The sequence below is a fragment of the Oncorhynchus clarkii genome, chromosome 24 (assembly GCF_045791955.1).
Source record: "Oncorhynchus clarkii lewisi isolate Uvic-CL-2024 chromosome 24, UVic_Ocla_1.0, whole genome shotgun sequence".
In the NCBI taxonomy this organism is placed as follows: Eukaryota; Metazoa; Chordata; class Actinopteri; order Salmoniformes; family Salmonidae; genus Oncorhynchus; species Oncorhynchus clarkii.
In genome coordinates, this window is record NC_092170.1 from 35,638,959 (window position 1) to 35,664,667 (window position 25,709).

Here is a 25,709-nt window from a genome sequence, read left to right on the forward strand (position 1 = left end):
ACAGCCCTTAAAGTTGACCGGGGCAGTCAATCATCTTTCACAGATTCTGCATACCGAGACTGTTATTATTGCTATTTGATGTAAATATCTAAATAATTTATATTTTTGCTATTTTTGCTTCGATGTTCCACTTCACAATAACAGCCCTTAAAGTTGACCGGGGCAGCTCTAGGAGGGCAGAAATTGGACGAATTGACTTGTTGGAAAGGTGGCATCCTATGATGCTGTCACATTGAAAGTCACTGAGCTCTTCAGTAAGGCCATTCTCCTGCCAATGTTTGTCTATGGAGGTTGCATGGCTTTTATACACCTGTCAGCAACGGGTCTGGCTGAAATAGCCGAATCCACTAATTTGAAGGGGTGTCCACATACTTATGTAAATATAGTGTATGCCCTTGAATGAGTAGGTGTGCCCAACATTTTTGACTGGTACTGTAGCTGTGTGTATGCGTGCGTGCATTTGTGTGTGTGTGTTTCTGCTCTCAAGTGGGTGCGTGTGTTTACAAGTGTGTGTGTGTGTGTGTGTGTGTGTGTGTGCTCCATTCTCTCCGCTCTCCGTCAGGTCCTCCACCAGTACAGAAGGGAACACTCCCCAGTGTGTGTGTGTGTGTGTGTGTGTGTGTACCAGTGTGTGTGCTCCATTCTCTCCGCTCTCCGTCAGGTCCTCCACCAGTACAGAAGGGAACACTCCCACTCGTCCGTTGAACTCTCCCTCCCAGAAGCCATCGTCAGTTTGGGTGTCTCTGTTGAGTAGACGGATGACAGCCCCCTCTGGGAAGGACAGCTCCTCATCCGCCTGGCCCGCGTAGTCATACAACGCCCTCACAAAACTCACTGAGGAGAGGGGGAGAGAGGAGGGGGGGAGGGGGAAAGGGACAGCGGGGGAGGGGGACAGTGGGGGAGGGGGAGAGGTACAGCGGGGGAGGGGGGGAGGGACAGCGGGGGAGGGGGGGAGGGACAGAGGGGGAGGGGGGGAGGGACAGCGGGGGAGGGGGGAGAGGGACAGCGGGGGAGGGGGGAGAGGGACAGCGGGGGAGGGGGGGAGGAGAGAGAGGGTTATCACTTCATTCTGAAACAATCAATGAGGCTTGAGGTGAGTTAACACACTGGGTTCAGACGTTTACTATTGAGGTGAGTTAACACACTGGGTTCTGACGTTTACTATTGAGGTGAGTTAACACACACACTGGGTTCAGACGTTTACTATTGAGGTGAGTTAACACACACTGGGTTCAGACGTTTACTATTGAGGTGAGTTAACACACACTGGGTTCAGACGTTTACTATTGAGGTGAGTTAACACACACTGGGTTCAGACGTTTACTATTGAGGTGAGTTAACACACACTGGGTTCAGACGTTTACTATTGAGGTGAGTTAACACACACTGGGTTCAGACGTTTACTATTGAGGTGAGTTAACACACACTGGGTTCAGACGTTTACTATTGAGGTGAGTTAACACACACTGGGTTCAGACGTTTACTATTGAGGTGAGTTAACACACACACTGGGTTCTGACGTTTACTATTGAGGTGAGTTAACACACACACTGGGTTCAGACGTTTACTATTGAGATGAGTTAACACACACTGGGTTCAGACGTTTACTATTGAGGTGAGTTAACACACACTGGGTTCAGACGTTTACTATTGAGGTGAGTTAACACACACTGGGTTCAGACGTTTACTATTGAGGTGAGTTAACACACACTGGGTTCAGACGTTTACTATTGAGGTGAGTTAACACACACTGGGTTCAGACGTTTACTATTGAGGTGAGTTAACACACACTGGGTTCAGACGTTTACTATTGAGGTGAGTTAACACACACTGGGTTCAGACGTTTACTATTGAGGTGAGTTAACACACACTGGGTTCAGACGTTTACTATTGAGGTGAGTTAACACACACTGGGTTCAGACGTTTACTATTGAGGTGAGTTAACACACACTGGGTTCAGACTTTTACTATTGAGGTGAGTTAACACACTGGGTTCTGACGTTTACTATTGAGGTGAGTTAACACACACTGGGTTCAGACGTTTACTATTGAGGTGAGTTAACACACACTGGGTTCAGACGTTTACTATTGAGGTGAGTTAACACACTGGGTTCAGACGTTTACTATTGAGGTGAGTTAACACACACTGGGTTCAGACGTTTACTATTGAGGTGAGTTAACACACACTGGGTTCAGACGTTTACTATTGAGGTGAGTTAACACACACTGGGTTCAGACGTTTACTATTGAGGTGAGTTAACACACTGGGTTCAGACGTTTACTATTGAGGTGAGTTAACACACTGGGTTCAGACGTTTACTATTGAGGTGAGTTAACACACACTGGGTTCAGACATTTACTATTGAGGTGAGTTAACACACTGGGTTCAGACGTTTACTATTGAGGTGAGTTAACACACACTGGGTTCAGACGTTTACTATTGAGGTGAGTTAACACACTGGGTTCAGACGTTTACTATTGAGGTGAGTTAACACACACTGGGTTCAGACGTTTACTATGAGGTGAGTTAACACACTGGGTTCAGACGTTTACTATTGAGGTGAGTTAACACACACTGGGTTCAGATGTTTACTATTGAGGTGAGTTAACACACACTGGGTTCAGACGTTTACTATTGAGGTGAGTTAACACACACTGGGTTCAGACGTTTACTATTGAGGTGAGTTAACACACTGGGTTCAGACGTTTACTATTGAGGTGAGTTAACACACACACTGGGTTCAGACGTTTACTATTGAGGTGAGTTAACACACACTGGGTTCAGACGTTTACTATTGAGGTGAGTTAACACACACACTGGGTTCAGACGTTTACTATTGAGGTGAGTTAACACACACTGGGTTCAGACGTTTACTATTGAAGTGAGTTAACACACACTGGGTTCAGACGTTTACTATTGAGGTGAGTTAACACACACACTGGGTTCAGACGTTTACTATTGAGGTGAGTTAACACACTGGGTTCAGACGTTTACTATTGAGGTGAGTTAACACACTTGGTTCAGACGTTTACTATTGAGGTGAGTTAACACACACTGGGTTCAGACGTTTACTATTGAGGTGAGTTAACACACTGGGTTCAGACGTTTACTATTGAGATGAGTTAACACACACTGGGTTCAGACGTTTACTATTGAGGTGAGTTAACACACACACTGGGTTCAGACGTTTACTATTGAGGTGAGTTAACACACACTGGGTTCAGACGTTTACTATTGAGGTGAGTTAACACACACACTGGGTTCAGACGTTTACTATTGAGGTGAGTTAACACACACTGGGTTCAGACGTTTACTATTGAGGTGAGTTAACACACACTGGGTTCAGACGTTTACTATTGAGGTGAGTTAACACACACTGGGTTCAGACGTTTACTATTGAGGTGAGTTAACACACACTGGGTTCAGACGTTTACTATTGAGGTGAGTTAACACACACTGGGTTCAGACGTTTACTATTGAGGTGAGTTAACACACACTGGGTTCAGACGTTTACTATTGAGGTGAGTTAACACACACTGGGTTCAGACTTTTACTATTGAGGTGAGTTAACACACACTGGGTTCAGACGTTTACTATTGAGGTGAGTTAACACACACACTGGGTTCAGACGTTTACTATTGAGGTGAGTTAACACACACTGGGTTCTGACGTTTACTATTGAGGTGAGTTAACACACTGGGTTCAGACGTTTACTATTGAGGTGAGTTAACACACACTGGGTTCAGACGTTTACTATTGAGGTGAGTTAACACACTGGGTTCAGACGTTTACTATTGAGGTGAGTTAACACACACTGGGTTCAGACGTTTACTATTGAGGTGAGTTAACACACACACTGGGTTCAGACGTTTACTATTGAGGTGAGTTAACACACACTGGGTTCAGACGTTTACTATTGAGGTGAGTTAACACACACACTGGGTTCAGACGTTTACTATTGAGGTGAGTTAACACACACTGGGTTCAGACGTTTACTATTGAGGTGAGTTAACACACACTGGGTTCAGACGTTTACTATTGAGGTGAGTTAACACACACTGGGTTCAGACGTTTACTATTGAGGTGAGTTAACACACACTGGGTTCAGACGTTTACTATTGAGGTGAGTTAACACACACTGGGTTCTGATCTTTGCTTCCATCATTGTCTTGATATGACAACAAAGTTGAAAATGTTTCTATAGTCTTTGAGAGTGTTTTGTATTTGCCTAGTTTTTGTGAATGTGTGTGTACATGTGTGTACATGTGTGTGTAATGGTGTGCGTGTGTAGTGGTGTGTACATGTGTGTGTGCGTTCTTACAGCTGGCGTCTCCGTTGATGCTGCCTGTGTGTATCTCTGGCTCGGTGGAGTTGGAGGAGGTGTGTGAACGTGCGTCCAGGGCAGAGAGAGACTGGAGCATGCTCAGTAGGCTGTTAGAGGTGGGGAACTGAAGATACTTCTCAGGGACGTAGCCAATCAGCCCCCTCTTGTTCCTCGCCTGAAACAACCAATTACACAACAGGATGTTAAGACCGTTAACTAATTACAGAGCTCTGTGTTAAAGGACAACCCTGGTCAAGCAGAGGACTATATTACACAGAGCTCTGTGTTAAAGGACAACCCTGGTCAAGCAGAGGACTATATTACACAGAGCTCTGTGTTTACTGTGTGATTGCTGTTGTTACCTTGACCCAGTCCTCCATGTCTCCATCCTCTATCACCTCCAACATCTCATGCTCCTCTATACTCAACTCATCTGGCTGAGACGCCTGGAGACACAGACAGAGACACAGACAGGGAGAGACAGAGACACAGACAGAGAGACAGACAGAGACACAGACAGAGAGACAGACAGAGACACAGACAGGGAGAGACAGAGACACAGACAGGGAGAGACAGAGACACAGACAGAGACACAGACAGAGACACAGGGAGAGACACAGACAGGGAGAGACACAGACATGGAGAGACACACACAGGGAGAGACACAGACAGGGAGAGACACAGACAGGGAGAGACACAGACAGGGAGAGACACAGACAGACAGACAGACAGACAGACAGACAGACAGACAGACAGACAGACAGACAGACAGACAGACAGGGAGAGACACAGACAGGGAGAGACACAGACAGGGAGAGACAGACAGGGAGACAGACAGGGAGACAGACAGGGAGACAGACAGTGCGAGAGAGCGAGACAGAGACAGACAGAGAGAGACAGAGCGAGTGAAAGATAGGAAAGGGGAGAAGGGAGGAGAAAGGAGAAAATTAGGATAATAAACAATGGACAATACAGACAACTGATATTTCATGGCTCTAATGGTACATATAACCCAGTGTTCAGATGGGTGGGGCCCTCTGATTCTGACCTGATGGGTGGGGCCCTCTGATTCTGACCTGATGGGTGGGGCCCTCTGATTCTGACCTGATGGGTGGGGCACCCTGACCTGATGGGGGTGGCACACTGACTTGACCTGATGGGTGGGAGGGAGCACCCTGACCTGACCTGATGGGGGGGGGCACCCTGACCTGACCTGACCTGATGGGGGGGGCACCCTGACCTGACCTGATGGGTGGGGCACCCTGACCTGACGGGGGGGCACCCTGACCTGACGGGTGGGGCACCCTGACCTGACCTGATGGGGGGGGCACCCTGACCTGATGGGGGGGGGGCACCCTGACCTGATGGGTGGGGCACCCTGACCTGACGGGTGGGGCACCCTGACCTGACCGTGTGGGAACAAAACAAGCTTACATAGCTCGTTTACACACTTTCATCTTAATGTACATATTGCTACATAATCTGTCTAGATAAAGAATGTGTGGAAATACATTATCTAGCACAGCTAAGCAAATACGTTGTTCAGTGTGTGTGTGTGTGTGTGTGTGTGTGTATGTGTATGTGTGTGTGTGTGTGTGTGTGTGTGTGTGCGTGTATTACCTTGTATGAGTAGAGGACTTTGCAGGTGAGTGGGTAGTTCCTGAGAGTCCCAGAGGGGCTGGAGCTGCTGTCATCAAACACCTCCATGTTCTCCTCACACTCCTCTCCCTCCGAGCGCTCCAGATCAACCGGGCCCTACACACAGACACGTCACAATGAGCTACTTCCAAATGATCCAGTGTGGTTCTCTCTGGTTCTCTCCAGTTCTCTCTCCTTGTCCTTCTGAGTCAGGTGATATGAAGGGCGTCGATGTTAAACTTTTATGCCCTGACCCCTCCTCTACCTTTCCTCAGGGAATCTCATTGGCTCAGGGAGATCAGGTGATTCAGGTGGCATATGGGCCCGCCCCCATTGAGAGTCGGACACAGCAACCCAACCAGGACAGAACAACTGTGTGTTTTTCTCTGTGTGTGTTCCTGATAAAAAGCTAAGACAATCACTAAACTCTACACCTCCATCGGAGCAGAAAAACAACATCTGTGTGTGTGTGTGTGTGGACTAGAGGTCAACCGGTTATCATTTTTCAATGCCGATACCGATTATTGGAGGACCAAAAAAGCCGATGCCGATTAATCGGCCGATTTTTATTTATTGATTTGTAATAATGACAATTACAACAATACTGAATGAACACTTATTTTAACTTAATATATAATACATCAATAAAATTTTAGCCTCAAGTAAAATAATGAAACATCAATTCAATTTGGTTTAAATAATGCAAAAACAAAGTGTTGGAGAAGAAAGTAAAAGTGCATAATGTGCTATGTAAGAAAGCTAACGTTTCAGTTCCTTGCTCAGAACATGAGAACATATGAAAGCTGGTGGTTCCTTTTAACATGAGTCTTCAGTATTCCCAGGTAAGAAGTTTTAGGTTGTAGTTATTATTGGAATTATAGGACTATTTCCCTCTTATACCATTTGTATGTCCTTAACCTTTGACTATTGGATGTTCTTATAGGCACTTTAGTATTGCCAGTGTAACAGTATAGCTTCCGTCCCTCTCCTCGCTCCTCCCTGGGCTCGAACCAGTAACACAGCGACAACAGCCACCATCGAAGCAGCGTTACCCATGCAGAGCAAGGGGAACAACTACTAGAAGGCTCAGAGCGAGTGACGTTTGAAACGCTATTAACGCGCACTAACTAGCTAGCCATTTCACTTTGGTTACACCAGCCTCATCTCGGGAGTTGATAGGCTTGAAGTCATAAACTGCGCAATGCTTGACGCACAACGAAGAGCTGCTGGCAAAACGCACAAAGTGCTGTTTGAATGAATGTTTATGCGCCTGCTTCTGCCTACGACCGCTCAGTCAGATACTTAGATACTTGTATGCTCAGTCATGCTCAGATTATATGCAAACGCAGGACACGCTAGATAATATCTAGTAATATCACAACCATGTGTAGTTAACTAGTGATTATGATTGATTGTTTTTTATAAGATAAGTTTAATGCTAGCTAGCAACTTACCGTGGCTTACTGAATTCGCGTAACAGGCAGTCTCCTTGTGGAGTGCAACGAGAGAGAGGCAGGTCGTTATCGCGTTGGACTAGTTAACTGTAAGGTTGCAAGATTGGATCCCCCGAGCTGACAAGGTGAAAATCTGTCGTTCTGCCCCTGAACGGGGCAGTTAACACACACCTTCCCAGAGCCCTCACCTCCTCCCCGTAGGCTGTCTCGTCATTGTTGGTAATCGTCATTGTTGTGTCGTCTGCAAACTTGATGATTGAGTTGGAGGCGTGCGTGGCCATGAAGTCATGGGTGAACAGGGAGTACAGGAGGGGGCTGAGCACGCACCCTTGTGGGGCTCCAGTGTTGAGGATCAGTGAAGTGAACAGCATTCTTACATAGGTATTGCTCTTGTCCAGGTGGGATAGGGCCGTGTGCAGTGTGATGGCGATTACATCGTCTGTGGATCTATCGGGGCAGTAAGCAAATTGAAATGGGTCTAGGTGACAGATAAGGTAGAGGTGATATGATCCTTGACTAGTCTCTCAAAGCACTTCATGATGACAGTCATTTAGTTCAGTTACTTTTCCTTTCTTGGGTACAGGAACAATGGTGGCCATCTTGAAGCATGTGGGGACAGCAGACTGGGATATGTCCGTAAACACTCCAGCCAGCTGGTCTGCGCATGCTCTGAGGACGCGGCAAGGGATGCCGTCTTTCGAGGGTTAACACGCTAAAATGTCTTACTCACGTTGGCCATGTACAGTGCCTTGCGAAAGTATTCGGCCCCCTTGAACTTTGCGACCTTTTGCCACATTTCAGGCTTCAAACAAAGATATAAAACTGTATTTTTTTGTGAAGAATCAACAACAAGTGGGACACAATCATGAAGTGGAACGACATTTATTGGATATTTCAAACTTTTTTAACAAACCAAAAACTGAAAAATTGGGCGTGCAAAATTATTCAGCCCCCTTAAGTTAATACTTTGTAGCGCCACCTTTTGCTGCGATTACAGCTGTAAGTCGCTTGGGGTATGTCTCTATCAGTTTTGCACATCGAGAGACTGACTTTTTTTTCCCATTCCTCCTTGCAAAACAGCTCGAGCTCAGTGAGGTTGGATGGAGAGCATTTGTGAACAGCAGTTTTCAGTTCTTTCCACAGATTCTCGATTGGATTCAGGTCTGGACTTTGACTTGGCCATTCTAACACCTGGATATGTTTATTTTTGAACCATTCCATTGTAGATTTTGCTTTATGTTTTGGATCATTGTCTTGTTGGAAGACAAATCTCCGTCCCAGTCTCAGGTCTTTTGCAGACTCCATCAGGTTTCCTTCCAGAATGGTCCTGTATTTGGCTCCATCCATCTTCCCATCAATTTTAACCATCTTCCCTGTCCCTGCTGAAGAAAAGCAGGCCCAAACCATGATGCTGCCACCACCATGTTTGACAGTGGGGATGGTGTGTTCAGCTGTGTTGCTTTTACGCCAAACATAACGTTTTGCATTGTTGCCAAAAAGTTCAATTTTGGTTGATGTGTGGTGTGTCTCCCAGGTGGCTTGTGGCAAACTTTAAACAACACTTTTTATGGATATCTTTAAGAAATGGCTTTCTTCTTGCCACTCTTCCATAAAGGCCAGATTTGTGCAATATACAACTGATTGTTGTCCTATGGACAGAGTCTCCCACCTCAGCTGTAGATCTCTGCAGTTCATCCAGAGTGATCATGGGCCTCTTGGCTGCATCTCTGATCAGTCTTCTCCTTGTATGAGCTGAAAGTTTAGAGGGACGGCCAGGTCTTGGTAGATTTGCAGTGGTCTGATACTCCTTCCATTTCAATATTATCGCTTGCACAGTGCTCCTTGGGATGTTTAAAGCTTGGGAAATCTTTTTGTATCCAAATCCGGCTTTAAACTTCTTCACAACAATATCTCGGTCCTGCCTGGTGTGTTCCTTGTTCTTCATGATGCTCTCTGCGCTTTTAACGGACCTCTGAGACTATCACAGTGCAGGTGCATTTATACGGAGACTTGATTACACACAGGTGGATTGTATTTATCATCATTAGTCATTTAGGTCAACATTGGATCATTCAGAGATCCTCACTGAACTTCTGGAGAGAGTTTGATGCACTGAAAGTAAAGGGGCTGAATAATTTTGCACGCCCAATTTTTCAGTTTTTGATTTGTTAAAAAAGTTTGAAATATCCAATAAATGTCGTTCCACTTCATGATTGTGTCCCACTTGTTGTTGATTCTTCACAAAAAAATACAGTTTTATATCTTTATGTTTGAAGCCTGAAATGTGGCAAAAGGTCGCAAAGTTCAAGGGGGCCGAATACTTTCGCAAGGCACTGTAGATGGAGAGCCCACAGTCCTTGATACCGGGTCGGGTCGGTGGCACTGTGTTATCCTTAAAGCGGGAGAAGAAGGTGTTTAGTTTGTCCGGAAGCAAGACGTCAGTGTCCTCGACGTGGCTGGTTTTCCTTTTGTACTCTGTGATTGTCTGTAGATCCTGCCACATACGTCCTGTGTCGGAACGGTTGAATGGCGACTCCACTTTGTCTCTATACTGACGTTTTGCCTGTCTGATTGCCTTGCGGAGGGAATAACTACTCTGTATTCTGCCATATTCCCAGTCACCTTACCAGTAGTTATTACTTCGGGGGAAAGGTTAATTGATTAGGAGATACTTTGCTCTCCATCACACTGGTGTGAAATGAACACTGGGCCGAGGGAACAGACAACTCCCTCAACTAATTCTCTAACTGTTACTCTTGTCATCCACACCACTTTCTCCCATTATCACTTTCCCCACTCTCTCCTCCTACTCTATCCCCCTCTCTCACTTCCTCTCTCTCTCCACCCCCTCTCTCTTTCTCTGGTGGTTGCTGCAGTATCATGTGAACAGAATGTTAAGTGGTGAATAGGAGCAGAGACTGCTTACCTCAACATCCTGCTGACACACACACACACACACACACACACACACACACACACACACACACACACACACACACACACACACACACACACACACACACACACAGGACCAAAGTGCTGAAGTCCACACACGCATGCCTTGGCTGCCGTGTGGCAAATAAACATTTGTCTGTGATGATGACAGGTAGTGGGAGACGGGCATTGCAGGGAGTGTAGTGAGGGATTGTGGGTAGTTTCCTCCAAAATATGGGACGGTGGTGTAGTGTGAGGGAGGGAGGGCAGGTGTCTCACCGAGAGTGAGGGATCGTGGGTAGTATAGTTTACTGTAGCCCAGCGCTCATTTTCCAGCTCCTCCATCACCTGGTTCATGGCGCTCTTCAGCCAGGTATCCACGGCAACGCCCACCTGTCTCAGCAGGTCCAGACGAGCCTCTGCCTTCAGCTTTACTGTCTGGAGTGAGAGAGAGGTTACACACGCTGCTTGGTAATCAATATAACTGACACGGGACGTTGGAGGACTCTATCCCATCGACACTCAATCTATCCCAGGTAAGTAGTATGTACAATGCCAGTCAAAAGAGTGGACACACCTACTCCTCATTCAAGGGTTTTTCTTTATTTTTACTATTTTCTACATTGTAGAATATTAGTGAGAACATCAAAACTACATCTGGAATCATGTAGTAACAAAATAAGTGTTAAACAAATCAAAATATATTTTAGATTTTTCAAAGTAGCCACTCTTTGCCTTGATGACAGCTTTGCACACTCTTGGCATTCTCTCAACCAGCTGATGTAGTCACCTGGAATGCATTTAAATTAACAGGTGTGCCTTGTTAAAAGTTAATTTGTGGAATTTCTTTCCTTGATAATGCGTTTGAGCCAATCAGTTGTGTTGTGACAAGGTAGGTGTGGTATACAGAAGACAGCCCTATTTGGTAAAAGACCAAGTCCATATTATGGCAAGAACAGCTCAAATAAGCAAAGAGAAACAACAGTCATTACTTTAAGACATGAACGTCAGTCAATCCGGAAAATGTCAAGAACTTTCAAAGTTTCTTCAAGTGCAGTCACAAAAACCATCAAGTGCTATGATGAAACTGTCTCTCATGAGGACCGCTACAGGAAAGGAAGACCCAGAGTTACCTCTGCTGTAGAGGATAAGTTCATTAGAGTTATCAGCCTCAGAAGTTGCAGCCCAAATAAATGCTTCAGAGTTCAAGTAACAGACACATCTCAACATCAACTGTTCAAAGGAGACTGTGTGAATCAGGACTTCATGGTCGAATTGCTGAACGAAACCAATACTGAAGGACACCAATAAGAAGAAGAGACTTGCTTGGGCAGAGAAACACGAGCAATGGACATTAGACTGGTGGAAATCTGTCCTTGGTCTGATGAGTCCAAATTTGAGATTATTGGTTCCAACTGCAGTGTCTCTGCGAGACTCAGAGTAGGTGAACAGATGATCTCCGCTTGTGTGGTTCCAACCATGAAGCATGGAGGAGGAGGTTTGATGGTGTGGGGGTGCTTTGCTGGTGACACTGTCAGTGATTTATTTAGAATTCAAGGCACATTTAACCAGCATGGTTACCACAGAATTCTGCAGCAACACGCCATCCCATCTGGTTTGAGACTAGTGGGACTATCATTTGTTTTTCAACAGGACAATGACCCAACACACCTCCAAGCTGTGTAAGGGATATTTGACCAAGAAGGAGAGTGATGTAGTGCTGCATCAGATGACCTGGCCCGACCTCAAACCAATTCAGATGGTTTGGGATGAGTTGGACCGCAGAGTGAAGGAAAAGCAGCCAACAAGTACTCAGCATACCTCGGAACCCCTTCAAGACTGTTGGAAAAGCATTCCAGGTGAAGCTGGTTGAGAGAATGCCAAGAGTGTGCAAAGCTGTTATCAAAGCAAAGGGTGGCTACTTTAAAGAATCTAAAATCTAAAATATGTTTAGATTTGTTTAACACTTTTTTGGTTACTACATGATTCCATATGTGTTATTTCATAGTGTTAATGTCTTGACTGTTATTCTACAATGTAGAAAATAGTAAAATAAATAAAAACCCTTGAATGAGTAGGTGTATCCAAACTTTTCACAGGTACTGTTGGTACAAACGAAGTACAGGGAGATAAACTCATTACAGTACATTTTCGTGGAGATAAAAGCTCTTTAATGTCTGATCAGTATCAGGAAGTGGAATGTTGTTAATTATTGAGTACACTTTCATCACTAATGCTTCCTCCTCTGACCCCACCCACCATAGACTATTGGTTGTCCTGGCTCTGCTCCTCCCCTCAGGACCCATTAGATCCAAATGGACTCAGACATTCAACAGACAGCAGGAGATAATGTGGGCTGGGAGAGAGAGGGGAGGTAGACAGAGGGGAGGGTGGTGGACAGAAAGGGAGGTGGAGAGAGTTGGAGGGAGGGGCGATATGGAGAGTGGTTCATATCTGTGTGAATTTCTCATCTCTGTCTGTGGGCACTATGACTACATCAGCCAGCAGGGGGTGCCAGAGAGAGGGAAATCACAGAGGCCGAGAGGACAGATATTATTTTTATTAGACCTCCATTTAATTAGGCAAGTCAGTTAAGAACAAATTCTTATTTATAACGACAGCCTACCCCGGCTAAACCAGGAAGAAGATGGGCCAATTGTGCACCGCCCTATGGGACCAATCACGGCCGGATGTGATACAGCCTGGACATCAAAGGAAGGAGAGGAGATGCATTGATCTGATTCACAGTCTGACAGGCCGTCTCTGAGAGAATCCATGGAGAGACAACTGTACTTAGAGAGCTGGGGGAAAGAGGGTATACTGCAGCCTGTAGGTCTACCTTTCTTCTAACAAACACAAACCTCAGCCTTGCGGATGCTCTCTTTGGTATCCTCTATCTTCAGCTCCAGATCAAGCCGGCCCTGCTCCGTTTGAGGGACTCCCAGTGTCTCACACTCCTCCAGGCTCTAACGGCACACACACACACACACACTTCAAAATCACAGACTAAAATCACATCTTGTTTTTAAAGATGGTCTGGACCAACATGAACAACTAGTGTGTGTGGTTGTGTGTAGACTCACTCTCTTGTAGTGGACGATGTTCTTGTGTTCTCGGGCCATTCTGGTGGCCCATTTCCTGGCCTCCTTGTTCAGACTGTGCTCCTCTGTCTGGCTCCCCGTGTCTGTCTCCAACTTACGACTCTATAACACACACACACACACACATACACACACACACACACACACACACACACACACACACACACACACACACACACACACACACACACACAGTTACCATGGAGATAAGAGGAACACAACACCTTTTTCCTAAGCGGTTACCATGGAAATGATGGAATGTGATTCTCCTATCCTAAATGAAATGTCTCCCCGAAAAACTACTGTAGAGTCATCATTACCCCACATAACCACACCTAGTACAGTCTCAGTGGATACAGCTAACAACCACACCTAGTACAGTCTCAGTGGATACAGCTAACAACCACACCTAGTACAGTCTCAGTGGATACAGCTAACAACCACACCTAGTACAGTCTCAGTGGATACAGCTAACAACCACACCTAGTAGTCTCAGTGGATACAGCTATCTAACAACCACACCTAGTACAGTCTCAGTGGATACAACTAACAACTACACCTAGTACATTCTCAGTGGATACAGCTATCTATCAACCACACCTAGTACAGTCTCAGTGGATACAGCTATCTATCAACCACACCTAGTACAGTCTCAGTGGATACAGCTATCTATCAACCACACCTAGTACAGTCTCAGTGGATACAGCTAACAACCACACCTAGTACAGTCTCAGTGGATACAGCTATCTAACAACCACACCTAGTACAGTCTCAGTAGATACAGCTAACAACCACACCTAGTACAGTCTCAGTGGATACAGCTATCTAACAACCACACCTAGTACAGTCTCAGTTAATACAGCTATCTAACAACCACACCTAGTACAGTCTCAGTGGATACAGCTATCTAACAACCACACCTAGTACAGTCTCAGTGGATACAGCTAACAACCACACCTAGTACAGTCTCAGTGGATACAGCTATCTAACAACCACACCTAGTACAGTCTCAGTGGATACAGCTAACAACCACACCTAGTACAGTCTCAGTGGATACAGCTAACAACCACACCTAGTACAGTCTCAGTGGATACAGCTAACAACCACACCTAGTACAGTCTCAGTGGATACAGCTAACAACCACACCTAGTACAGTCTCAGTGGATACAGCTAACAACCACACCTAGTACAGTCTCAGTGGATACAGCTAACAACCACACCTAGTACAGTCTCAGTGGATACAGCTAACAACCACACCTAGTACAGTCTCAGTGGATACAGCTAACAACCACACCTAGTACAGTCTCAGTGGATACAGCTAACAACCACACCTAGTACAGTCTCAGTGGATACAGCTAACAACCACACCTAGTACAGTCTCAGTGGATACAGCTAACAACCACACCTAGTAGTCTCAGTGGATACAGCTATCTAACAACCACACCTAGTACAGTCTCAGTGGATACAGCTAACAACCACACCTAGTACAGTCTCAGTGGATACAGCTAACAACCACACCTAGTACAGTCTCAGTGGATACAGCTAACAACCACACCTAGTACAGTCTCAGTGGATACAGCTAACAACCACACCTAGTACAGTCTCAGTGGATACAGCTAACAACCACACCTAGTACAGTCTCAGTGGATACAGCTAACAACCACACCTAGTACAGTCTCAGTGGATACCGCTAACAACCACACCTAGTACATTCTCAGTGGATACAGCTAACAACCACACCTAGTACAGTCTCAGTGGATACAGCTATCAACCACACCTAGTACAGTCTCAGTGGATACAGCTATCTATCAACCACACCTAGTACAGTCTCAGTGGATACAGCTAACAACCACACCTAGTACAGTCTCAGTGGATACAGCTAACAACCACACCTAGTACATTCTCAGTGGATACAGCTAACAACCACACCTAGTACAGTCTCAGTAGATACAGCTATCAACCACACCTAGTACAGTCTCAGTGGATACAGCTATCTATCAACCACACCTAGTACAGTCTCAGTGGATACAGCTAACAACCACACCTAGTACAGTCTCAGTGGATACAGCTAACAACCACACCTAGTACAGTCTCAGTGGATACAGCTAACAACCACACCTAGTACAGTCTCAGTGGATACAGCTATCAACCACACCTAGTACAGTCTCAGTGGATACAGCTATCTATCAACCACACCTAGTACAGTCTCAGTGGATACAGCTAACAACCACACCTAGTACAGTCTCAGTGGATACAGCTAACAACCACACCTAGTACAGTCTCAGTGGATACAGCTATCAACCGCACCTAGTACAGTCTCAGTGGATACAGCTAACAACCACACCTAGTAGTCTCAGTGGATACAGCTATCTAACAACCACACCTAGTACAGTCTCAGTGGATACAGCTAACAACCACACCTAGTACAGTCTCAGTGGATACAACTAACAACCACACCTAGTACATTCTCAGTGGATACAGCTATCTATCAACCACACCTAGTACAGTCTCAGTGGATACAGCTATATAACAACCACACCTAGTACAGTCTCAGTGGATACAGCTAACAACCACACCTAGTACAGTTCCGCTTTAGAAGAAGCTCCCTCTCACATACATACACCAGAGAATTAGATGCAACAACTAGGTGTGAGTGACAGCTGCTGCTAATAACATCTTCTTGGAAAAGAGGCTGATTTGAAACAGAGGGAGAGGAGAGGAGAGAAAGAGGCTGATTTGAAACAGAGGGAGAGGAGAGGAGAGAAAGAGGCTGATTTGAAACAGGAGGAGAGGAGAGAATGAGGCTGATTTGAAACAGAGGGAGAGGAGAGAAAGAGGCTGATTTGAAACAGAGGGAGGAGAGGAGAGAAAGAGGCTGATTTGAAACAGAGGGAGGAGAGGAGAGAAAGAGGCTGATTTGAAACAGAGGGAGAGGAGAGAAAGAGGCTGATTTGAAACAGAGGGAGAGGAGAGAGAGGCTGATTTGAAACAGGTGGAGAGGAGAGAAAGAGGCTGATTTGAAACAGAGGGAGGAGAGGAGAGAAAGAGGCTGATTTGAAACAGAGAGAGGAGAGAAAGAGGCTGATTTGAAACAGAGGGAGAGGAGAGGAGAGAAAGAGGCTGATTTGAAACAGGAGGAGAGAAAGAGGCTGATTTGAAACAGAGGTAGGTGAGGAGAGAAAGAGGCTGATTTGAAACAGAGGGAGGAGAGGAGAGAAAGAGGCTGATTTGAAACAGAGGGAGAGGAGAGAAAGAGGCTGATTTGAAACAGAGGGAGAGGAGAGAAAGAGGCTGATTTGAATCAGAGGGAGGAGAGGAGAGAAAGAGGCTGATTTGAAACAGAGGGAGAGGAGAGAAAGAGGCTGATTTGAAACAGAGGGAGAGGAGAGAAAGAGGCTGATTTGAAACAGAGGGAGAGGAGAGAAAGAGGCTGATTTGAAACAGGTGGAGAGGAGAGAAAGAGGCTGATTTGAAACAGAGGGAGGAGAGGAGAGAAAGAGGCTGATTTGAAACAGAGAGAGGAGAGAAAGAGGCTGATTTGAAACAGAGGGAGAGGAGAGGAGAGAAAGAGGCTGATTTGAAACAGGAGGAGAGAAAGAGGCTGATTTGAAACAGAGGTAGGTGAGGAGAGAAAGAGGCTGATTTGAAACAGAGGGAGGAGAGGAGAGAAAGAGGCTGATTTGAAACAGAGGGAGAGGAGAGAAAGAGGCTGATTTGAAACAGAGGGAGAGGAGAGAAAGAGGCTGATTTGAATCAGAGGGAGGAGAGGAGAGAAAGAGGCTGATTTGAAACAGAGGGAGAGGAGAGAAAGAGGCTGATTTGAAAAAGAGGGAGAGGAGAGAAAGAGGCTGATTTGAAACAGAGGGAGAGGAGAGAAAGAGGGAGAGGAGAGAAAGAGGCTGATTTGAAACAGAGGGAGAGGAGAGAAAGAGGCTGATTTGAAAAAGAGGGAGAGGAGAGAAAGAGGCTGATTTGAAACAGAGGGAGAGGAGAGAAAGAGGCTGATTTGAAAAAGAGGGAGAGGAGAGGAGAGAAAGAGGCTGATTTGAAACAGAGGTAGGAGAGGAGAGAAAGAGGCTGATTTGAAACAGAGGTAGGAGAGGAGAGAAAGAGGCTGATTTGAAACAGAGGGAGATAGAAAGAGGCTGATTTGAAACAGAGGGAGAGGAGAGAGAGTTATGTTTATTTATTTTCCCTTTTGTAATTTAACTATTTGCCTTATCATTACAACACTATATAGCCATAATATGACATTTGAAATGTCTCTATTCCTCTGAAACTTTTGTGAGTCTTTATTTGACTTTTGTTGATGATCCATTTCACTCGCTTCGGCAATGTAAACATATGTTTAACATGCCAAGATAGCCATGTGAATTTAATTGAATTGAGAAAGAGAACAACAAGTCTTCTATTGCTTGCCTTGAGATAATAGAGAAAATGTGTGTGTGTTGTGAGCCGTGCAGTTCTAACACAATCTGTGTCTGTGTGTCTTCCCAATGGAGCCCATCCCTTAACTTCCTAGCCCAGTAATACATATCCACTCCCCCTCGCTACACTGCATTAACACACAACAACCAGTCAGAATCAACGCCGGTCACCTTAACCCCCCCCTAACGGTCACCTCAACCCCCCCTAACGGTCACCTCAACCCCCGCTAAAGGGCACCTCAACCCCCCCCCCCTAACGGGCACCTCAACCCCCCCTAACGGGCACCTCAATCCCCCCCTAACGGTCACCTCAGCCCCCCCCTAACGGTCACCTCAACCCCCCTTAACGGGCACCGCAACCCCCCCTAACGGTCACCTCAATCCCCCCTAACGGGCACCTCAACCCCCCCTAACGGGCACCTCAACCCCCCCTAACGGGCACCTCAATCCCCCCCTAACGGTCACCTCAGCCCCCCCCCCCTAACGGTCACCTCAACCCCCCCTAACAGTCACCTCAACGCACCCCTAACGGTCACCTCAACCCCCCCTAACAGTCACCTCAACCCCCCCCATAACAGTCAACTCAACCCCCCCTAACGGTCACCTCAACTCCCCCTAACAGTCACCTCAACCCCCCCTAACAGTCACTCAACCCCCCCTAACGGTCACCTCAACCCCCCCTAACGGTCACCTCAACCCCCCCTAACAGTCACCTCAACTCCCCCTAACAGTCACCTCAACCACCCCTAACAGTCACCTCAACCCCCCCCTAACGGTCACCTCAACCCCCCCCCTAACGGTCACCTCAACCCCCCCTAACAGTCACCTCAACTCCCCCTAACAGTCACCTCAACCACCCCTAACAGTCACCTCAACCCCCCCCCTAACAGTCACCTCAACCCCCCCCAACAGTCACCTCAACCCCCCCCTCCTAACAGTCACCTCAACCCCCAACCCCCCACTAACGGTCACCTCAACCCCCCCCTAACGGTCACCTCAACCCCCCCTAACAGTCACCTCAACCCCCCCTAACAGTCACCTCAACCCCCCCCTAACAGTCACCTCAACCCCCCCCCCCCCCCTAACGGTCACCTCAACCCCCCCTAACAGTCACCTCAACCCCCCCTAACAGTCACCTCAACCCCCCCCTAACAGTCACCTCAACCCCCCCTAACAGTCACCTCAACCCCCCCCTAACAGTCACCTCACCCCCCCCCCCCCTAACAGTCACCTCAACCCCCCCAACAGTCACCTCAACCCCCCCCTAACAGTCACCTCAACCCCCCCCCCTAACAGTCACCTCAACCCCCCCTAACGGTCACCTTAACCCCCCCTAACGGTCACCTCAACACCCCCTAACGGTCACCTCAACCCCCCCTAAAAGTCACCTCAACAACCCCCTAACAGTCACCTCAACCCCCCCCCCCCCCCCCCCCCCTAACGGTCACCTCAACCCCCCCTAACAGTCACCTCAACCCCCCCCCCCCCTAACGGTCACCTCAACCCCCCCCTAACGGTCACCTCAACCCCCCCTAACAGTCACCTCAACCCCCCCTAACAGTCACCTCAACCCCCCCCTAACAGTCACCTCAACCCCCCCCCCCCCTAACAGTCACCTCAACCCCCCCCTAACAGTCACCTCAACCCTCCCCCCCTAACAGTCACCTCAACCCCCCCCTAACAGTCACCTCAACCCCCCCTAACAGTCACCTTAACCCCCCCTAACGGTCACCTCAACCCCCCCTAACGGGCACCTCAACCCCCCCTAACGGGCACCTCAATCCCCCCCTAACGGTCACCTCAGCCCCCCCCTAACGGTCACCTCAACCCCCCTTAACGGGCACCTCAACCCCCCCCTAACGGTCACCTCAATCCCCCCTAAGGGTCACCTCAACCCCCCCTAACGGTCACCTCAACCCCCCCTAACGGTCACCTCAACCCCCCCTAACGGTCACCTCAAGCCCCCCTAACGGTCACCTCAAGCCCCCCTAACAGTCACCTCAAACCCCCCTAACAGTCACCTCAACCCCCCCTAACAGTCACCTCAACGCACCCCTAACGGTCACCTCAACCCCCCCTAACAGTCACCTCAACCCCCCCCATAACAGTCAACTCAACCCCCCCCTAACGGTCACCTCAACTCCCCCTAACAGTCACCTCAACCCCCCCGAACGGTCACTCAACCCCCCCTAACGGTCACCTCAACCCCCCCCCCTAACGGTCACCTCAACCCCCCCCTAACGGTCACCTCAACCCCCCCTAACGGTCACCTCAACCCCCCCTAACAGTCACCTCAACTCCCCCTAACAGTCACCTCAACCACCCCTAACAGTCACCTCAACCCCACCCTAACAGTCACCTCAACCCCCCCCAACAGTCACCTCAACCCCCCCCTCCTAACGGTCACCTCAACCCCCCCCCCTAACGGTCACCTCAACCCCCCCCTAACAGTCACCTCAACCCCCCCCCCCCCCTAACGGTCACCTCAACCCCCCCTAACAGTCACCTCAACCCCCCCCCCCCCTAACGGTCACCTCAACCCCCCCCTAACGGTCACCTCAACCCCCCCTAACAGTCACCTCAACCCCCCCTAACAGTCACCTCAACCCCCCCCTAACAGTCACCTCAACCCCCCCCCCCCCTAACAGTCACCTCAACCCCCCCCTAACAGTCACCTCAACCCTCCCCCCCCTAACAGTCACCTCAACCCCCCCCTAACAGTCACCTCAACCCCCCCTAACAGTCACCTTAACCCCCCCTAACGGTCACCTCAACCCCCCCTAACGGGCACCTCAACCTCCCCTAACAGTCACCTCAACCCCCCCCCCTAACAGTCACCTCAACCCCCCCTAACAGTCACCTCAACCCCCCCTAACAGTCACCTCAACCCCCCCCTAACAGTCACCTCAACCCCCCCCTAACAGTCACCTCAACCCCCCCCCTAACAGTCACCTCAACCCCCCCCTAACAGTCACCTCAACCCCCCCCTAACAGTCACCTCAACCCCCCCCCTAACAGTCACCTCAACCCCCCCCTAACAGTCACCTCAACCCCCCCCTAACAGTCACCTCAACCCCCCCTAACAGTCACCTCAACCCCCCCCTAACAGTCACCTCAACCCCCCCCTAACAGTCACCTCAACCCCCCCCTAACAGTCACCTCAACCCCCCCCTAACAGTCACCTCAACCCCCCCCTAACAGTCACCTCAACCCCCCCCCCTAACAGTCACCTCAACCCCCCCCTAACAGTCACCTCAACCCCCCCCCTAACAGTCACCTCAACCACACAATGGTCTATTTAGGGAACAGAGGAAGCATAATTGGATAAGTAGGGTAGTGTGCTATCGTGTGTGTCATTTTAACTATCTGTACAATTCAAATCAGCTATAATGTGTTGAACAGTAGCAGCTTAATGTGTGAATGGGACTTATTATAGAGCAGCAGAGTCGGGCTCAGTTAATATACCTACTGTAGGTGACCTGGAGGAATGGGCTAATGACAGTACCATAACTAAGATTATATATGTTCTAGCAGAGGGTTACACAGCAAGCTTTCTGAACATACAACCATTAGTGGTCATGGTTCAAAATCCTTGGTCTTGGTGGTAACAGATCATAAACGGCAAGCTAATTGTCATAACGGTCATAATGATTAACAAACCATCATGGTTCAACAGCCACCGGGTCATGGCAGCATGTGTATGGGTAGAATGCAACGGTCAAGATTCTACAGCAGCAGTCATGCTTCCGGACATGGTCACGTTTATGGTCACTGTAAAACAGCCAGAGTTGTGGTAATGGAACAGCCAGAGTTGTGGTAATGGAACAGCCAGAGTTGTGGTAATGGAACAGCCAGAGTTGTGGTAATGGTACAGCCAGAGTTGTGGTAATGGAACAGCCAGAGTTGTGGTAATGGAACAGCAAGAGTTGTGGTAATGGAACAGCCAGAGTTGTGGTAATGGAACAGCCAGAGTTGTGGTAATGGAACAGCCATAGTTGTGGTAATGGAACAGCCATGGTAATGGTTGTAGTGGAACAGCCATAGTTGTAGTAATGGTTGTAGTGGAACAGCCATAGTTGTAGTAATGGAACAGCCATAGTTGTGATAATGGTTGTAGTGGAACAGCCATAGTTGTGATAATGGTTGTAGTGGAACAGCATGGTAATGATTGTAGTGGAACAGCATGGTAATGGTTGTAGTGGAACAGCCATGGTAATGGTTGTAGTGGAACAGCATGGTAATGGTTGTCGTGGAACAGCATGGTAATGGTTGTCGTGGAACAGCCATGGTAATGGTTGTAGTGGAACAGCCATGGTAATGGTTGTCGTGGAACAGCCATGGTAATGGTTGTAGTGGAACAGCATGGTAATGGTTGTAGTGGAACAGCATGGTAATGGTTGTAGTGGAACAGCATGGTAATGGTTGTAGTGGAACAGCCATGGTACTGGTTGTCGTGGAACAGCCATGGTAATGGTTGTAGTGGAACAGCATGGTAATGGTTGTAGTGGAACAGCATGGTAATGGTTGTAGTGGAACAGCATGGTAATGGTTGTAGTGGAACAGCATGGTAATGGTTGTAGTGGAACAGCCATGGTACTGGTTGTCGTGGAACAGCCATAGTTGTGGTAATGGTTGTAGTGGAACAGCCATGGTAATGGTTGTAGTGGAACAGCATGGTAATGGTTGTAGTGGAACAGCATTGGTAATGGTTGTAGTGGAACAGCCATGGTACTGGTTGTCGTGGAACAGCCATAGTTGTGGTAATGGTTGTCGTGGAACAGCCATGGTAATGGTTGTCGTGGAACAGCCATAGTTGTGGTAATGGTTGTCGTGGAACAGCCATGGTAATGGTTGTTGTGGAAAAGCCATGGTACTGGTTGTCGTGGAACAGCCATAGTTGTGGTAATGGTTGTCGTGGAACAGCCATGGTAATGGTTGTCGTGGAACAGCCAGAGTTGTGGTAATGGTTGTCGTGGAACAGCCATGATAATGGTTGTCGTGGAACAGCATGGTAATGGTTGTCGTGGAACAGCATGGTAATGGTTGTCGTGGAACAGCCATGGTAATGGTTGTCGTGGAACAGCCATGGTAATGGTTGTCGTGGAACAGCCAGAGTTGTGGTAATGGTTGTCGTGGAACAGCCATGGTAATGGTTGTCGTGGAACAGCCATGGTAATGGTTGTTGTGGAACAGCCATGGTAATGGTTGTCGTGGAACAGCCATGGTAATGGTTGTCGTGGAACAGCCATGGTAATGGTTGTCGTGGAACAGCCAGAGTTGTGGTAATGGTTGTCGTGGAACAGCCATGATAATGGTTGTCGTGGAACAGCATGGTAATGGTTGTCGTGGAACAGCATGGTAATGGTTGTCGTGGAACAGCCATGGTAATGGTTGTCGTGGAACAGCCATGATAATGGTTGTCGTGGAACAGCCATGGTAATGGTTGTCGTGGAACAACCAGAGTTGTGGTAATGGTTGTCGTGGAACAGCCATGGTAATGGTTGTTGTGGAACAGCCATGGTAATGGTTGTCGTGGAACAGCCATGGTAATGGTTGTCGTGGAACAGCCATGGTAATGGTTGTTGTGGAACATCAGAGGTCATGGTCACAACTACTACCTTGTGGTCGTTCAGCGTGTATAAAGTCATTTAGCAACCACGGTTATGGTTGAGGCTAATCCGTGTGCTTGTTATGGATATAACGTGTCATTACAATGGGTGGATAGCATGCAGCAGCCAGGGTCATGTTATGGCTCTAGATGGTTGGTGGTGGCTTGGCGGGTAGAGACTAGTGGTTAGGTCTACCTGTGCCAGCGTCATCCTCATGGCACTGACGGGCGAAGGCTCAATGTCCACCAACTTCTGCACCGAGCTCAGAGTCTGACACACACACACACACACGCGCGTACAAACACAGATAGGCGTTAGGGGAGAAAGAGTTAGCAAAGGTTGAAAAGTTTTGAAGGAGAAAAACACTGAAGGGAAAATAGTTAGTAGTGACAGACATACATACTATAGGTGTTGTAGATCAGTGGAGAATGAAGTTACACAGAGACAGTAACACAGAGACAGTTACACAGAGACAGTTACACAGAGACACAGAGACAGTTACACAGTAACAGTTACATAGAGACAGAGACAGTTACACAGAGACACAGAGACAGTTACACAGTAACAGTTACATAGAGACAGAGACAGTTACACAGTAACAGTTACATAGAGACAGAGACAGTTACACAGAGACAGTTACACAGTAACAGTTACATAGAGACAGAGACAGTTACACAGTAACAGTTACATAGACACACAGAGACAGTTACACAGAGACAGTAAGTTACATAGAGACAGAGACAGTTACACAGTAACAGTTACATAGAGAAAGACAGTTACACAGAGACAGTTACACAGTAACAGTTACATAGACACACAGAGACAGTTACACAGAGACAGTTACATAGAGACAGTAACGGTTACAGAGACACAGAGACAGTTACACAGAGACAATTACACAGAGACACAGAGACAGTTACACAGTAACAGTTACATAGAGACAGTTACACAGTAACAGTTACACAGAGACAGTTACACAGAGACAGTTACACAGTAAAAGTTACATAGAGACAGTAACGGTTACATAGAGACACAGAGACAGTTACACAGAGACAGTAACAGTGACACAGAGACAGTTACACAGTAACAGTTACATAGAGACAGAGACAGTTACACAGAGACAGTTACACAGAGACACAGAGACAGTTACACAGTAACAGTTACACAGAGACCGTTACACAGAGACAGTTACACAAAGACAGTTACACAAAGACAGTCACACAGAGACAGTCACACAGAGACAGTCACACAGAGACAGTTACACAGAGACAGTTACACAGAGACAGTCACACAGAGACAGTTACACAGTCACACAGAGACAGTTACACAAAGACAGTTACACAAAGACAGTCACACAGAGACAGTTACACAGAGACAGTTACACAGAGACAGTTACACAGAGACAGTTACACAGAGACAGTCACACAGAGACAGTTACATAGAGACAGTTACATAGAGACAGTTACACAGAGATAGTCACACAGAGACAGTTACACAGAGACAGTTACATAGAGACAGTCACACAGAGACAGTTACACAGAGACAGTTACACAGAGACAGTTACACAGAGACAGTTACACAGTCACACAGAGACAGTTACACAAAAACAGTTACACAAAGACAGTCACACAGAGACAGTCACACAGAGACAGTCACACAGAGACAGTTACATAGAGACAGTTACATAGAGACAGTTACACAGAGACAGTTACACAGAGACAGTTACACAGAGACAGTTACACAGAGACAGTTACACAGTAACAGTTACATAGAGACAGTCACACAGAGACAGTCACACAGAGACAGTTACACAGAGACAGTTACACAGTCACACAGAGACTACAGAGAAGAGAAGTGATGTGTTCAGTTGCTCCTCAGAAAAGTCACCATAGGAAGAAGAACTCGTTTTTATATATTAGGAAAGTCGTTCTGTACTTTGAATGTTTCCAAGAGGCGAGGAGTGGAACACAAGACGTGTGTGTGAGTCTGTGTGTGAGTGAGTGAGTGAGTGAGTGAGTGAGTGAGTGAGTGAGTGTGTGTGTGTGTGTGTCTGCCCTACTGTGTACAGGGGGACACAAGACGTGTGTGTGAGTCTGTGAGTGAGTGTGTGTGTCTGCACTACTGTGTACAGGGGGACACAAGACGTGTGTGAGTCTGTGAGTGAGTGTGTGTGTCTGCACTACTGTGTACAGGGGGACACAAGACGTGTGTGTGAGTCTGT

General features: G+C 47.4%; 1 protein-coding gene across 2 annotated transcripts in view; it reads right to left on the reverse strand.

Moving 5' to 3' along the window:
* Positions 1-25,709, reverse strand: part of LOC139382931 (F-BAR and double SH3 domains protein 2-like) — a 120,879-nt gene that overhangs the window by 2,245 nt on the left and 92,925 nt on the right. The window contains exons 11-18 of one of the 2 annotated variants that reach the window (XM_071127205.1): positions 23,684-23,758; positions 13,435-13,554; positions 13,213-13,317; positions 10,631-10,789; positions 5,946-6,080; positions 4,688-4,771; positions 4,323-4,500; positions 626-834 (exon numbers count right to left, since the gene is read on the reverse strand). In XM_071127205.1, the coding sequence (XP_070983306.1) occupies positions 626-834; positions 4,323-4,500; positions 4,688-4,771; positions 5,946-6,080; positions 10,631-10,789; positions 13,213-13,317; positions 13,435-13,554; positions 23,684-23,758 (1,065 nt within the window). The remainder of the gene's footprint in view (positions 1-625; positions 835-4,322; positions 4,501-4,687; positions 4,772-5,945; positions 6,081-10,630; positions 10,790-13,212; positions 13,318-13,434; positions 13,555-23,683; positions 23,759-25,709) is intronic. The other variant, XM_071127206.1, reaches the window with a different exon arrangement.